Genomic DNA, 15,891 nt, shown 5'->3' on the forward strand with positions numbered 1-15,891 from the left:
AAGCTTGCCAAAATCAAAAAGTTGCTTTTGCTGTTTGTGTAGATGTCACTTACACTTAAGACAAAAAACAAAAGTAACAGTGTTTTCATATAAGTTCTGTTTTAGGAAATTGTAGCAATTCTTTCAGCCAGAGATGGTCTTGCAGCATAGCTGCAAAGTTTTCAAATGCCAAGACAGCTAAAAGCACAGCTTTAGACAAAGAACTGATGATGCCAAAGAAAAACAGAGAATCTCATCTGACAGCCTGTAATGAAGTCAGCATGATAAATCTCAGATTAAACAGAGCAAAGTTATCTCCCCAGTGAAACAGTTTTCATAACAAAATTAACACCCCTCGGAGACAAAGACCTTTAATTTTACCAAACTGACAGTTCAGCACAGCACTGCCATTTTCCACGAACAGGAACACTCAGCACAAGGTACTCCTTTTACCAAAGCCCACAGCTTGCTTCTATTAAAGCAGACGTTCTGTGGGAGGCTTTTTTGTTGGTGTTGCTTGGTACAGAGGTATTTTGGCAGTTCTGTTTTGGCTTTTGGGGTTTTTTTTGGATGAGGTTGCTGTTGTTTGGTTTGGTTTGTCTGTGGAAAGTCTGTATATAAATTCTTAACACATTCACATAGTTTCTTAGTGAATACCTTCCAGTTTCCATGTTTCTTGCATGAAAAATAGGTAAAATTCACAATTTGCCTGCTCCATGAGAAAGAAAAGAAGTCCCACAGATTACAGACAGATAACCTCTTCCCAGTACTACCACTGCAACTTTGTAAGTTTATGTAACTTACATTTTATTGTTATTTTGTGTTGTATATTTTATCTCTTAATACAGAAAAGGACTTAATTGTCCACTGGCAGGCTCCTGGCTTACATTTCAGAAGGGCTGAGGACTAAAGGATGTTAGAATTTGATACCTAAAAAATAAAGTTAACACATTGCAGCTTTAGACTTCTACAATTTGGCTGTCTAAATTGCAGTAATTCAAGAAGAAAACACATAAAAATTTCATGAAGTCTCTCTAGGATTGTCTAATAAAATTTCATTATTTGTGGAGTCGTACAAAAGTATTTGTGAATTACTGTAATAACCATGAAATGTTATTACTCATGCTTATTACTTAAAAGAGATTTACCAGGTTAACTGTGGATTTAGTCCCAAATAATAAATGCAGTTTGATAAAACATACAGGATTGCAATAGCAGGTTCAAAAGAAAGCCACAAGTAAAACCAGTTTGGTTTTTTTTTTAATAATATAAGAATTATTTAAAATGTTTCTGAATTACCAGTTGCTTTTGCATTAAGCCTTGGAAAGAGGGAAATATTTATTTTGCTCTTTTGGACTCAGCAAAGATTAAGTGAAATGCAACTACTTTCAAGGCCTTACATAACATCTGAATTAATTTAAAAGTTGATAATTTATTGTCCTTCTTGATCTTGTTTATTCAATCGTCATTAAAAGGAGCACTTGGATTTCATGACAGGGTTACAAACAGTACTGCAGAAATATTTAAATGATTTCAGAGACTCTCTCTGCCTCCAAGAGTACCCCTATCTTGTGCCTGCATCCTGGTCCACGTACATATGTACCACTACAACAGAGAGGCTCTACATGAGTTTGTGTTTAAGCCAAGTTTGCCTTGCTTTAGTCAGCTAGACATGCCTTTAAATAAATACTGTAACATAAACCATTCAAAAGCAAAATCAAAACTATGCATCTTGGACAAGCATCAAGAAATACTTAAGTACCACCAATTTTAAAGATAAACATTGGCTTTAACACAGGCTTAATGACTTAGCACATACGTTTCAGTGCTGCCCTGAATAAAGATTCAGACTTAAAAGACTAGATAACAAAAATTACTAAGGAAAATGTCTAAACATCACCAAACAGAAAGATTTTATTCAAATATGTAAATGGTTATGTCAGTAAGAGCCTATAATCACCAAAAGAGAAGCAGTCAAATACAAGAACTAAAAAATTGTTAAAAATACAACTTGAGTTTGTTGAGTTTTACTTTTAATTACAATTCTATTGCATATAATAATAATTATTCTAGGTATCTGAAGAAAGCATTACACCATTTTTCTGAACACTAACAGTGTATTAGATCAGAACATTCTACTGCACAAATATATACAACAGCAGAATATCTAGATTGCAAATGTACCTCATTCTTAAAAACAAAAATAAAAACCTCAGGAGACCAGCTTCAATCATTGAATCCACTAATTATAGAAGCAGCTTCTCAAAAATATTAAATGCATCGAAAGAGTTACAGTCATCCATTAATAACTATATTATTTAATTTAATGTACAAATAGCACTTATAATAGTGTATCTATAGACATATTTCATATACAAATCTATTTGCATGCGCTATTCTTAGCTGGAAAAGGTGCCTTTTGGGGGGGGCTACAATTAAGAATTCCTTGTGACTATGCTCAAATTATATAAGTATTAACAAATAAACTGTAATTTGGATGACATAAGAAGAGAGTGGATTGTTTTAGTTTGTGACTTTTTAAAAAAAAATACTTATTTATTTTACAGTAACAATTGAGAAGCTTACGGTGGAAAAAAATTTTGCCACCAGGACTATATCAATACATTTGCACTACTATATTAAATACACCTTACGATGTTCCTCAGCCTATAATGCTTCAAGAGCAGAAATATGTAAATCTTTGCTTCCACAGTCATTGTCTGTGATGTTTCAACACTCTGGAATCCAAAAGGCTTCTTTAGGGTTCTTTTTAAGCTGTGTTTAAACCCAGTATTTGCTGAAGGAGTTGAGCTTTTTTATTTGTTCAGTGCCAAGATTTCTTCTTCCAATCTATGTCACCAAGACAAGAGTCGTATATCTACACTGCTAAGCCTTGGAACTTTGGGAAGCCTGGAATGCTTTGAATGTAGACACACAGCTCCTTACTTCAGCAGGATGGGCTATGATACTCCAGACCATTACACCCCTCACTTATGCTGTCCTCCTCAGCACCGAATCTTTGAGTTTATCTGAAAAACAACACGGTCCTATTCACAGACAATGACCTTGAGTCAGTTGGCTGGGCAGTGGCTCCATAGCCACAAACCCGTCCTTCCCCAGCAGTGCACAGTCCTTGCCCAGGAGAGCACAATCACCTCCTGTCAGCAGCTCCCAATGGCTCTTCCTGCCGCAGAGCCGTACCGGGACCGACCGGGATGGGCTGTTTGGAGGCTGTGTGAACGCCAGTGACCTGTGGTGGCCAAAACTGTCTGTGGCACACACTGCCAACCCACAGAAAATTCACCCAGTGTACTTCATGACCTGAAGCAGAATGGCCAGAGAGTCCCACAAAGTGAGAACCGTGACTTATTAAACCCCATTCATTAAACCATCTTCCTGAGCTGCAACCAGTACAATTTAGAAATAGTCCAGAAACTGAACCAACCCATAAACATTGAGAATTGATTGTCAGAACTTCTTTTACCTCTCAAGGTGCTTGTGATTACAGTGGAAAGTACATTTTTAGTTCACAATTTAACAGCTGGCTAGCTGAAGCGATAGATGGTCAAGTTAGGACTTATACATAGTAAGTATACTAAATAGAGATATTTTTCCTGTGAAAGAGATCACTGATAAATTCTGTAACTCAACCAAAAAAAAAAATCCCAGGATGACACATGCACACTCTATAGTCTTTAAAATTCTACAGATAGAAAAACAAAAAAGAAAAGTGAAACTTTCAAGGAAGTAGTATCAATGCAGGGAAGAAACTGAAAGCTTAATATGCTCTATAAATAAAAAGCCTTGCAGAATTTACATAATGCTACTTTTAAATAATGAGAAGTACAAATAACAGCAAAGGGAGTCATTTCACCTTACAATAATTTCACGTATATTTTATTCTATGCTCAGACTTACAGTCCAATGTAAGTCCTGGCACTTTCTGTTTAACAGGTGTTTTTTCTACTCAGTTGTTTGTAAGTTTAGTTTGGATTACAGATACTTTGAAGACTTTTAGTGTCGGACAAACCTAAAACAAAATAAAATGGAAGACTGGAAGTTTTTTGCTAATATTAGAATTTTTTTTGCCTACTTCTGAGTCAGTAGCTTTGCCTCACCTACACTTTGCTTGAACAGATTATTTTCAAATAGCAGTAACAGCAGCATATTTCCTTCTGCATGTACTTCAGGACTCCACTTCTCTCACACATTTGTACTCTGCCCTCCAAAGGGCAAATGACCTTGACAGGGCATGACTCATTTTGTCCCTTGTTTAACTCCTAACCTTCAAAGTGACTTGTGGTTGCTTATTTTACACATCTCTGCTGTTACCAAGATAGTAAGGGGTTGTGGTCACACACTGTGTGTGTGATTCGCTGAAATGATCAAGTTCTAAAACGCTTGGGGGTTTATTTCCTTGTACTTCAGTTAGGGCAGCAATGCTGCCAATGAAACAGCTTGGAAGGCATCCAGTTTACTTTTTTTGGTCTTTGTGACAACCCCAGTCCTTAGCAACTTTCACAGGCTGTTACTTTGGAGCCTTCCATGCTTCTGTAAAGTCTAGATGTTACTTGTGATTCTGCAAGTCATTCAAAGGATTTAATGCACACAGTGGCAAGTACAGATTAATACTTTATAAAAGGAGATGCATCTGCTGATGCATTATATAATCTCCAGCCACACAGAAGCAAGTTGCAGGGCTCAGCCTCTCGCTGAGTACGTTACTGCTGCTTCAGGCAGTGCACTGCCACACTTTTAAATTAAAATGGCTATTTGGCCATCAGACCATTCAGACAGAGATGCTCCAATTCTCAGTTTCTCCTAGAATCATTTAGCAGTGGAATTTATGTCACTGAGGGCAAACTGGATAAAACTTGAACAAGTGCAGCCCCATCGAAGGGGTAAAAGAGAAGCCATTTAAACGCATCCATTTGTTTTTTCCTCCCGAACTGCAACACTTTCCTCCTCGATGGCAACAAATCCCTTCCATCCCGATTAGAGTTTCTGATAATCCTAGGTAAACCCGGGGGCTCCCCGTTATTCCTGCGGGCAGGGGGAGGGAGGATGCTTCTCCCAGCCCAGATGACGCAAAGAGGCGGAATCTGCAGCGACTCGCAGCGGATCACGTACACACCGGCGGAGGGAGGAGGGAGCGGAGACACTGGTCCATGCAAGCCAGCACCGCATGGACGCGCCGGCAAGCCCGGGAAAGAGCAGAGGGGAGGCTGCCCCGGCCCAGGGCTGGTCCTGGCACCTCCACTGTAAAATCTGGGGAGAAACTGGTCCCTGAACCACCGAGCGCACGCAGAAAGGAAGGAGAGGCTCCCACCCCCCATTCTCTTCAGAAACGCGAATGAATGCCGCTTCTCCTTTAAGTGAGAATACTTTCGAGATTCCCAGGGGAAAAAAAGTAAAATAACAGTTAATTAAGAGGAAAGTGCTAAAAGCACGTATCATTGAACAACTACTCTGGTATAAGCAGAGTAAGAGTCCTTTCGAACTGCACAGGGCATTGCGAGTTTGAAATCTTAATTAACTGAAACTTCCAACTATTACTATAGAATTACAGAATATGCTGAGTTGGAAAGGACCCATCATGATTTTGTAGTAGGAAAAGGGAAACTAAAGCGCAGGAAAAAAATGGATTCTTGACTAGGTATATTTGGATCAAGCCTGTTTTCTTTCCCATCCCTCAATGTCTGCAGGTCTTTTGTTCACCCGTCCGGTAGTAGCTACGACTTCCTCTACACTGAAGAGATTTAAGAAGGCGAGACACGTTTCTAACATATTCCTACGGGGAGAGAGTAAACCACCATCTGAGCGTTCTAAACCACGGGTAGGAGCATAAACGTGTTGCTGGTGCCAAAACGAAGTGAAAAGCAGATGAGGCGAGGGCTGGCAGAGCCCCAGCAGCGCAGCCAAGCCTCCCACCCGCCGTGCAGGGCGGCACGACCTCCTCCTCCCCCCTCGCATCAGCCATCCCTGCTCACCCCCCTCTGCCCACATCCCTCCAGGGAACGAGATATCTTGGGAGTAAAAGTTACTGCGGCGTTTCTACCCTCTCCCTTGCCCAGCCTGGGGCAGAGGAAACGTGGCGAGGAGAGGGGAAGAAGGGGTGAGGGGATGTCTGAACCTCAAGCGCCCAGGCCGTGCAGAAATTATTTATCTTTTAAATGCGCTTAGTAGGAAAGCCGGGTCGAAGGCCAGCACGAAAGAGGAACCCGAGCACCACTGCAATCCCCTGCGAATCGCTCCCAGAGCCCTCTCTCTGCTCCCTCCATGTGCCGCACCGTGGCTTCCCGACACCAGCCCTGAAGCAGCCCACGCTGCTCCCCGGCCTCCCGCATGGGCGCCCTGCCAGCCGGGGAGGCCCTTCCTTCCTGCCCCTCACCGCCCTCTCCGGCTGCTGCCCCACTCCCCACCGTGCTCCTTCCCCTCGTCCTCCCCGTGCTCCGGAGCAAACGGCGTGAGCCGCTACCTTGGGCATCGCCGCCGCTGGTCAGCACCGCGATGGCCTTCCCGGCGCCCGAGAGGTTCTCGAAGAACTTGGGCTGGTGATCCATGGCGCTGCGGGAGCGGCACCGGCGGGCGAGGCGGAGCGCGGTCGCTGAGGGAGCCCCTGGCCGCCGGGGTCTGCCCCCGCTCCACCGGACCGAGCGTTCGGCCTCTGCGGGAAAAGAGCCCGAGCAGCCCGGTGCAGCTGTGTGATTACCGACAGGAAAGCCTCCGCAGAAAACCTGAGGGAAGGGGGCGACTGTGTGAAAAGCCCGGGAAAACCCGCGGAGCGAGCAGAGCAGCAGCGCGGGAGCTCCTCTCAGCCCGCCGCCCCCCGCTCTGCTCTGCCCGCCGCCGCGCCCTCCCCGCGCGCCGCTGACAGCGCGGCCCCGCCCCTCACCCCGCGGGAGCGGCGCTGACGGGCGGGCGGCGCGGCCAATCAGCGGCCGAGCCGGCGCCGCGAGCGCGGCGGGCGGGGCGGGGCGCGGGCAGGTGGGAGGGGGCGGCGGCGCGGCCCCAGCGGGGCGGGATCCCGGCGCCGCCTCCCCGCCTTCCTTCCCCTTCCCCCGCTCCTTCCGCGGCGCCTGAGGTGGGGGCGATGCGGGAACATGGCTGGCGCCTTGGCACGTTGGCAGCGCGGGGGAGGGAGTTGTGTCGGCTAGAGCTGGCTCATCCTCCCCGCAGTAGCGGCTGAGGAACGCCGCGTGTCTCCGTCGCGCCTGCGGCTCCCCTGGGCAGCCCCTTCAGCTCGGGCTCCGCCGGAGGCTCCAGCGGGGAATTCGCCTCCAGCGTGCGGGCTCCCCGCAGCGCGATGGCTCCGGGGCGGCTCGGGCTCGCCAGCCTGCCCGGCTCAGGCTCGGAAGGCTCCGGCGGGGAGCGGCTCCGCTGGGAATGGGAACGGACGGACCGGCGGCTCCTGCCGGCCCCGGGCGGGGCCCGTGCCACGGGGGCGGGCAGGGACACCCAGAGGCCCCAGCTCTGGTTTTTCTCTTCTTGCCTCACCCTCCCTCAGGTGTCTTCCCGCTGAGGCTTCTCAGCAGCGCCGGCAGGAGAAGGAGGTTGTTCTGCGAGTATTGGCGGCTGAGAGAGACAGTTTGAGTCCGAGAGCCACAGAGGCAAAGTTGGGAGGAATTGCTCTGGGTAGGAGCCGCAGTCTTTCTGCCTTCATCTGCGTTCTCCTGTTAAGCACTGATGCTTTTGCTTGGGGAGTGGTTAGTATTAAATACTGCTACTTAAATGCGCTCTTAAACTCCCTGTATAGTAACGCCACGCTGGCAGAACAATTCTGTTGATCATAGCAGCGTAGTCACAGTAAAGGCACCAGGTTTTGGCAATTTAAGCAAATAAAGCTGTATTACCTTGTGTACAGTCGTTTGTGGTGCTTTGCGTAAGTTAAAGTATTTGCGGAATCGCGCCAACTTCCTTGCACAAAATAATAAAGGAGGTCAGGGAGAGAGAATCAGGAACTGCATCAAAATGCTGACTCGAGTTTTGTATTTTAATTGCTGTTATTAATTACTGGTTTCATTCAACGTCTTCATCACATCACAGACAACTCACATCATAAAAGTACACGTGCTCATCCTGTCAGCTTTCACACACACATATGTGGAAGTGCAGTCATTTGAGTAGTTCAGTCAAAATTACTCATAGGTAAGTGTTTGAAGCCATACCTGAAAATGGAATTTAAACCTACTATGTGGGCAGCTCACATTTGCAAATCTACACTGAGACTAAAATGTTGTCATTTGACAATAGAAACGATCCATTGATAAATAGATTGCATGAACATTAATGACTCTGTAGGGAATTTACTATATTCTTTCCTGAATCTGAAGAGAAGTCTTGAGTCACAGATTATAATGAAGGTGAAGTTCTGTTACAGACGTATGTAGACATCCATAAAGTCACACAGTGTTCAAAAGGTTCTGGTTTGATTTGAAATCACATTAGTTTATTTGAGAATAGCTCTGCAAAAGCTGTATTAAGGTCTTTGAGTGATTCAGGGCTTGATCCAAAACCTGTAAAACTGGGAGCATCTTTTGCTAGTAGAAGCTATTATGACTATTTTAGCATCATGGACCAAGGACTATTGTCATCTCAGGGGCACTTTAAGAAAGGCAACAACTTCTTGTTGCTTGTGTTTGTTTTGGTGCAGCCATTTCTGAAAAATGGCTATTTATTGTAGCTAAAACATTCACACCTTGTCTGGAAGTAAACTTGTCCCTCTTCCCAATATAACCTCAAATCTAAGGAGCTCCTTTTTCTGAAAATATTTTTTCATCAATTGCTCTATTGTACACATAAACTTATAAGTGATTAATGCCCTGTCATGTAACTAGCAATCTGCCAATGATTTCACTGTTTTCATCATTATAGCTACTCCTTGTTCTACAGCAGAGCAGTCGGGGAAGAATTGTGTTTTGGCTATGTCAGGTTTTTAGAGGTGGGAGGAGAGCAAAGGATGTGGAACTGTTTGTTCCTGAGGCTGTCTTGATATACTCAAATATCTTCCAGCAATACAATTGCCTATGATCTTAAAAGGAGTGAGTGAGTGACTGCCTAGCTTAAGTGTTGAAGATTGTTGGGGAAAACAGTGTTAGCCTTGTGGGCTATTGTTAATGCAGCCAGGTACACAAGTATAAATCACACTGACACTAGGAGAATAGGCTCTTGAGATATGCAAACTGATAAACAGAAACTGCATACCTGAACAAAGCCTCAGCAGGTTATTTGCACACTACATTAAGTGCTGTAATTGTCCTTCTACTGTAAAACTAAATGGAACCATTTTACATGGAATAGGAAGAGGACAGGTGGGTTTGACTGCTCCCTGATACTGACCATTGCAGGTGGTCTGGTGCATCCCTTTCATATGGCCTGTTTGCTCCCTGTGCCTTATAGCAAGCATATCTGCCCGTCCTTGAATCTTATCACTACCTAAAAAATCCTTTAACATGCTTTGGATTGGTACTCACCTCTCCTTACTGCACCAGCATCATTACAGGAGCTGCTTTAAACTATACAGCAGTTCACCTTTTGATTGTAATGCCACAGGTGCATGCTGTACTGCATTGGGCACAGCATTTTCCATTGAAATCAGGTTCAAGTGGGAAGAACAAGTTATGCCCAAAGAGAATGAGATTACAGCATGAATACCAGAACTGAATGAATGGATTTTCAGCCAACTGAAGCAGTTTTCTACAGCAAGACCTTTCTTGGTGTAGATTCTCTGGTATCTATGAGCCCATGCTTCCAAGTTTATCTGAGGCACTTGGAGGAGTTGTCTCTTCTGCTCAGCTGTCTTTTTTTATAAGACTTCTGAATCATAAAGACAAATAAATTCTGCATATTCAAATTCTTTAGTGTTATTAAAAACCAGGCAGGGAACAGAAAATTAGATGGAAGGATTTACAGAAAATCTGGCATTTTAAAATTATGCAGCCTAGTCATGGAATGCACAGATAAGCTGGAAAGAAGGAACTAATAAACCATTTAGGTATCATTTCTGAGCAGATGGTGACTGTGATTTCTTCAAGAGAACTGACTGTTTTTCATAATACTCCCCTGCTTCCCATGCTACAATATTTCCTGGTGATACGTGTCTACTACAGAAGATTTTTTGTTGTTTTCAATGAGGAACGGTAAAACATCACCATATATATTTATCATGAAGGAAAATCATGTATTGAACATGAGATACAACCTTTTCTTGAATGTCAAATGGCTGTTGCTTGAATTTGCTTAAGTGATTCTTCAGTTGAAACATTAGGTACAAATTTAAGGCATTGAGTAAATTTCCACTGAAATAAAAATAAAAGAGTTTTTATGGTATTCTGGCATTCTGTAAATGAAAAGCACAAATTTAATTCCTATGTTTACTTAATTATAACTTTTCTTAATTAAAATAAAAAAGACAATGATTGAACAGTATTTTGTAGAAGTCACTCCTTCCACTGTGTTTTTATCATGGAATCTAAATGCAAAACATGATAAATCAGTAGCAAATTAATTCCTAGCCAAAACATTTTGAATTGGAATGTTGCTACATAGCTTTAAAACCAAAAACTATTGTTCAGCTTATAGTAGTTTTTAGGCCTCCAGGGTTTTATGGAAAATGTTCTATAAGTAGTTAAATGGAAAATATGTCAGTCTGGTCTTTAGGCTTGATATTATTTCTTCTCTGGTAAATTCATGCATGGTTTCTTAAATGACACGTGTAAATTTTTAATTTGCACTCAACAGGTTAATTATGTGTCACTGTTTATCTTTCCTCCTGCTGCCAGCTCCTAAATTTGCTGCTTAGTGCTACCATGAAACAACATGCTATGTATGTGTAGGTGATCTAACTTTCAAAATTTGATTATTTAAAAAAAACCCAATCAAGTTCTAAACCCCTGAAAACTCATCTTTCTGTGGTTTGATGTGAGCTGGAGTCCACTTTTTAATTGAAAAGTGCATTCTTCTTTGTGTCTTATTGGATAGGAAAATTCACAACTGAGCTAAATACAACTCAAAATTATTGCAGACCAAAGAGGATCTGTGTTACTGTGAAAGATACATCATGTAAAATATACTCTTTTTGGAAAAATTGAGCCATGCTTCATACATGTATCATAATTGCTCAGAGGTTTAAAATATCCTCAGAAACAGGGAAAAACCTGCATAACACTTCAATAAAAGGAGACATTGTGCTAATTACACAATTGATCAATCATGCAATTGACTAAGCTATTTATTCTGGTTTGGGGAAGAAGAATATGAAAGCCTTTCTCATCTAGAAAACTTCCACAGTGAGCCATCATTTGGCACCAGAGGATAATTTGTGAACTTGTTGTACTATGAGCCACAAAGCTGTATGTCTCATTGGGAAATGGGTAGGGCTGTGTGTACATGTTCACAGTCTGCATTAAAAGGATATAGATTATTAATGTATTCTCAGAATGTGGTAGTTCTGCAGCTTTCTCTATAGTATCACAAAATAATTTGATATATCAGGGAGAATTCTTACTATTTGTAAGATGGTTCTCAAATTATATTTGTTTACTTTGGTGATCAGTATAAAAATGTGAATAATAGAACTTTGCTAAAATGCAGAAGTTTCTTTTAGATGAATGCCCTAATTGATTATAGGTGATATTATCCTTTTGTACAGTACTTCTGAATTAGTTAATCCTTGGAAGGACTTCACCAGGAGTGTTGGAATGTTCCCATCCAGAAAATGTCCTCCTGATTGGTGGCAGATTGTGGAGGAAGGCTTCAGTGGACTCGAGCAAGACTTGTCTCATTGAGCATCACTTCCTAGTCACGTGCTGAATTGTTAGGCTATATAGATATATATATATATATTCTTTGAAGATTTGTTGTATGCCTTGACAAAGTTTGGTTAGAATAATGTTTCTGGAAAGGCACAAAACAGAACACATCAGCTGAGTGCTTATGTGGACTGGGGCCAAATGGATAATTTGGCTTGAAGCTTTCTCTGTTTCTTCCTTTAGCAGAATTGATGGAAATAACTGCAAGGGGGAAAGTCTGAAAGAACTAGGAGAGATAAAGTATATAGATGATTTATGTTACTTAGGGCTGCTCAAGGAGACAATAGTCTCTTCCCTTCTTTTTTGACCTTGAGGATCATTTTTAAGATCAGTCTTTGCATTCCTTTCCTTCCTTTTATGTATTTTCTAATCACCCATTTTCCTTTTCTCCTTGCTTTCACTACTTTCAACTTTCTTCCCACCTCTTTCCTCCTTTCTTCTTAAACTGAAGACAAGAATGAGAGCTTTTTTCACTCCCATTGTTAGTTTTAGTATAGTAGTTAACTGCTACAATTTTCGTACTCTTGCTCCTAAATATTTTTATTGCATTGATTCATATCATAGCAGATGATTAAAAATATGTTATGTTTCCCTTCCAGAATTAAAAAAATATTCTTTAATAACTGGCAGGACCCTTATGATTTGCAAGAAGCCAGTCTGGATGCCTTATGCAATGTTTTCTTCCTGTGAGGGGAATTAATAACATCTCATTTCCCCTTGTCTGTGAAATTTAATAAGTTAGCAAAGATGTATTTAATATTGAATTCCTTGGAAAATGCATTTGTATGCATCCTTTGCACAGAGCAACACCAGAAAAAGTCTAATCTCACATTCTATAGCACAACCCCCACCCTCCCCCCTGAAAAAAAAGTCAAGGAAAAAAAGAGCAAAGCAACAACCCAAACATAAAGCTTATGCCAGAACCTACAGTTTAGAAATAGTTTGACAGGCATAACTGAGAATTTAAGTGAGATATTTAAAATATGGAGCAGAGCTGAATAAAAGCCAAAACCAGATTGATTTGCGTCTATTTACAGAATTAATAATATTGTAAACTTCTGTGGAGTGTAGAGTTGAAGAATTTAAGAGTTTGAGGCAGTGCTCAATGTCCATATAAAAACATATTAAATATCTGATTTCTTGCCTGTTTGGTTTTCTTTTTTCTTTACTTCCATAATAGTTCCTTGAATGCCCTTAGAATTTTAATGACGAAAAATTGACTTATTTGATTGTTTTTGAAAGTGACCCAAGTCCTTTAAAAATACATTTGAGTAGCACCATTAGGATCATTATGTGAAAGTAGACGGCATATTGTGAGTAAATTGAATGGTGATTGTTTGGATCAGGCATAGATGGAGCACATTTAATGTTTACAGTCAATACAGATCATTTCCCTTCCAGGAAGGCAGTGCTTCTTTGACACTGAGTGTGTCTATTTGCTGCTGAGGTCAAATGCTTCTTGTCTTTAAAATCTTGGTGTTGTAGGAAGCTTGGCACAGCTTTCCCATTGCATTCACAAAGAGTTATGGTGTAATTCTCTTCAACTTTTTTCTTCCAGGGAATCAGAAAGTCCATGTGACTTATGTCCTCCCCTGTGTCCCAGTGTAGGATGTACTTTGGAGTTTGGTATAGCATCTTCCATGGAAGGGAACAGTATCAGTTACAGGCTATGGGGCTTACACACATGGTTCTACTGCCAACTGAGGTGCAGTTGGCTTGAAAATAATTTTGCTATAAGAAAGAACCAGTGTAGTTTTAGAAACTTGGGCTCCTATGGGGAAAATCCTACTGTGCAGCTGTCTGGTTGAACTGCATGAGTCAGTGCAGGATTGTGATTAATGAGAAAAGAGGAAGCTTTTATTAGCTGGCAGATTCAGACCCAAGGGGTACCTCCTTGTCCACGGAAAAGAATTGTTAGGAGCATGAAGAGGCCAAAATTACTGAAATTACAGCCATTTTCTTTGCAGGTGTTAGGGCCCCTGACAAGAGACCACAGTGGGTGCTGCTCTAGATGATGAAGGTTGGGATTTTGCTACAGTTAGGCCAGCACTGAAAATGAAAGTAAATATAACTTGTGGAGTAGGTCTGGCAGCACATAACCAAGTCTGGGGCAGCAATCCCTTCCATGGCACTCTGGAGCAATGTCAGTCAGCAAACACTTGGGCAAAGAGCAATAACCATCCTTAAGAGGAAAGGTGTGGTGTGGGTGTTGGAGGGAGAGGCTGCTGGGCACGGGGCCAGCACACAGATGGCATGAGGAGGGCAAATGGGAGATTTGTACTCTGTTCCTTTAGCGTGGAGTTCATTCTCTTTTACAACCTTTTCAGCCCTGTAATGAGGTCACATCATCAGGTTTGCAGCCCAATTTCCGCTCTGCTCTGGATTAAGCTTTCTAAGTTAAAACCTCTTGAGATAGTGAGATAACAATCTTGAAGCAGTTTCCAAATTGAATAATATTGCCACCTTGTGTGTACTTAAAAGTGAAGATTACATCTAGTTATATCTTTCAGGACATGAGAGTTTAATAAGAAAATTTCTTTGGCCAGAAATAAAGAATTCAGATGTAGGAGAGTAACATGTGACAATTAGTATTTTCATTATTTTATCTGTATTGTTCAATATTTACTAGAAATTTTACCCAGATTATCTATATTTGTTAAGAGACAGGAGTTATCCACAAAACAAAAAGATGGACAGTAGTTAAATAGCAGGAGCAGAATGCCCATTCTCTTCAACAGGAGCAATATTTTATCCAATGGCATTAACAGTTCTTTGACAAAAGAGAGGAAAGTCACAGATCACAGAATAAGTAAGGCTGGAAGGTTATCTGGTCCAATCTCTCTGCTCAAGCAGGGCCATCCTAGAAAATATTGCACAGGATTTTGTGTCTAGATGGTTTTTGAAGTTTCCCCCATACAAGCTTAGCAGTGGAGAAATTGGGAGTCATGTGTCCATCGAAGTTTCAAGCCTGAGTCTAGAAAGAACTGTGAGTTTGCTGAGCTGGAAAAAGACTGGACATGTTCTTCTAGGCTAGACCTGACCTTATAGATAGAAAGCTGTGCTTCCAGGTAAACTCTGTATTTCTGATGAGACTGTCTTATGAGCTCACATGACTCAGGACTCCATACTGCAAGAAAAACCTTACTCAAAAAACAACTTGGTGTCTCAGCTAGACTTTGCTATGTTTTTCTGATGTGCAGCTGTGGTACATTCAGGGAAGATACAAGGGAAGCAGGAAAAAGGATGGAGTGAGAATATAAACACATGGAAAGAGCTTTAGCCATAAAGGACACCTTCTTTATTGCAGAACTCCTGTTCCATTTGTCAGAAAGAGCATTGTCTATGAACATTTTCCATTAGGAAAAAAAAATAAATTTGGCATTCCAAGTTAGCTAGAGACAATGGGACTATTAACTTGTACTGGACTTGAGTGGTTTCAACAAGTGGAAATTAGTAATGTAGTATCACAGTAGATGAAGTAGTAAAAGTAAATTGAAAAGAGCAACATGGTGGTTATAAAATCCTTAACACCTTTTTCTATAATTATTTCAGAATTATTTAAAGCAAATTAGACTTAGGATGATTACAGCAGTAAGGTTATCACGTGAAGAGTGTGTTGTTAACAAAGTCCAATAAAACAATATAAAATTATCCCTTCATCAAAGCACCATAAATTATTAGTATTTTGATATGCAGTGTGGACTCTGACTCATATGATCTTAAGCTGAGTGGAAGCTCTCTGTTATGATCAGGATGAAGGAGAGTTCTCTGGAGTCTAATTCAGAGCAGCTATTTTTTTCTTATGAGCTACAGATAGCTTCCCAGCCTGTGACAGGCCTTGCTGCAGCAAGGTTTTTTCCTCTGGTATGTCTGAGTGAAGATCACATAAAAAGGCAATGTGGGGCTGTTGTCTTCAGATGTTGTGGTTAGCTCAGATTAAACTGAAAGCCATGTAGTCCCATTGAAGTCTAGAAGTTGGTTTATGGCACTCATTTCTTCTTGTTTTCAGCCGTGAGTTCATGTTAAAAAGCTGATACACCACTGTTGTTGCCTAAAAAGCTAATTTACTCTAGCTGAGTAAAATCAGCAGTAAGCAGAATTT

General features: G+C 41.6%; 1 protein-coding gene across 3 annotated transcripts in view; it reads right to left on the reverse strand.

The window, feature by feature from the left end:
* Window positions 1–6,859, reverse strand: part of PFKP (phosphofructokinase, platelet) — a 42,288-nt gene extending 35,429 nt beyond the window's left edge. For 2 of the 3 annotated variants that reach the window (XM_056486030.1, XM_056486028.1), the window contains exon 1: window positions 6,458–6,859. In XM_056486030.1, coding sequence (XP_056342005.1) covers window positions 6,458–6,542 — 85 coding nt within the window. In that variant the 5' untranslated portion in view covers window positions 6,543–6,859. The remainder of the gene's footprint in view (window positions 1–6,457) is intronic. The other variant, XM_056486029.1, reaches the window with a different exon arrangement.
* Between the last annotated feature and the right edge of the window lie 9,032 nt (window positions 6,860–15,891).

This window comes from Oenanthe melanoleuca, chromosome 2 (genome assembly GCF_029582105.1).
Source record: "Oenanthe melanoleuca isolate GR-GAL-2019-014 chromosome 2, OMel1.0, whole genome shotgun sequence".
NCBI lineage: Eukaryota > Metazoa > Chordata > Aves > Passeriformes > Muscicapidae > Oenanthe > Oenanthe melanoleuca.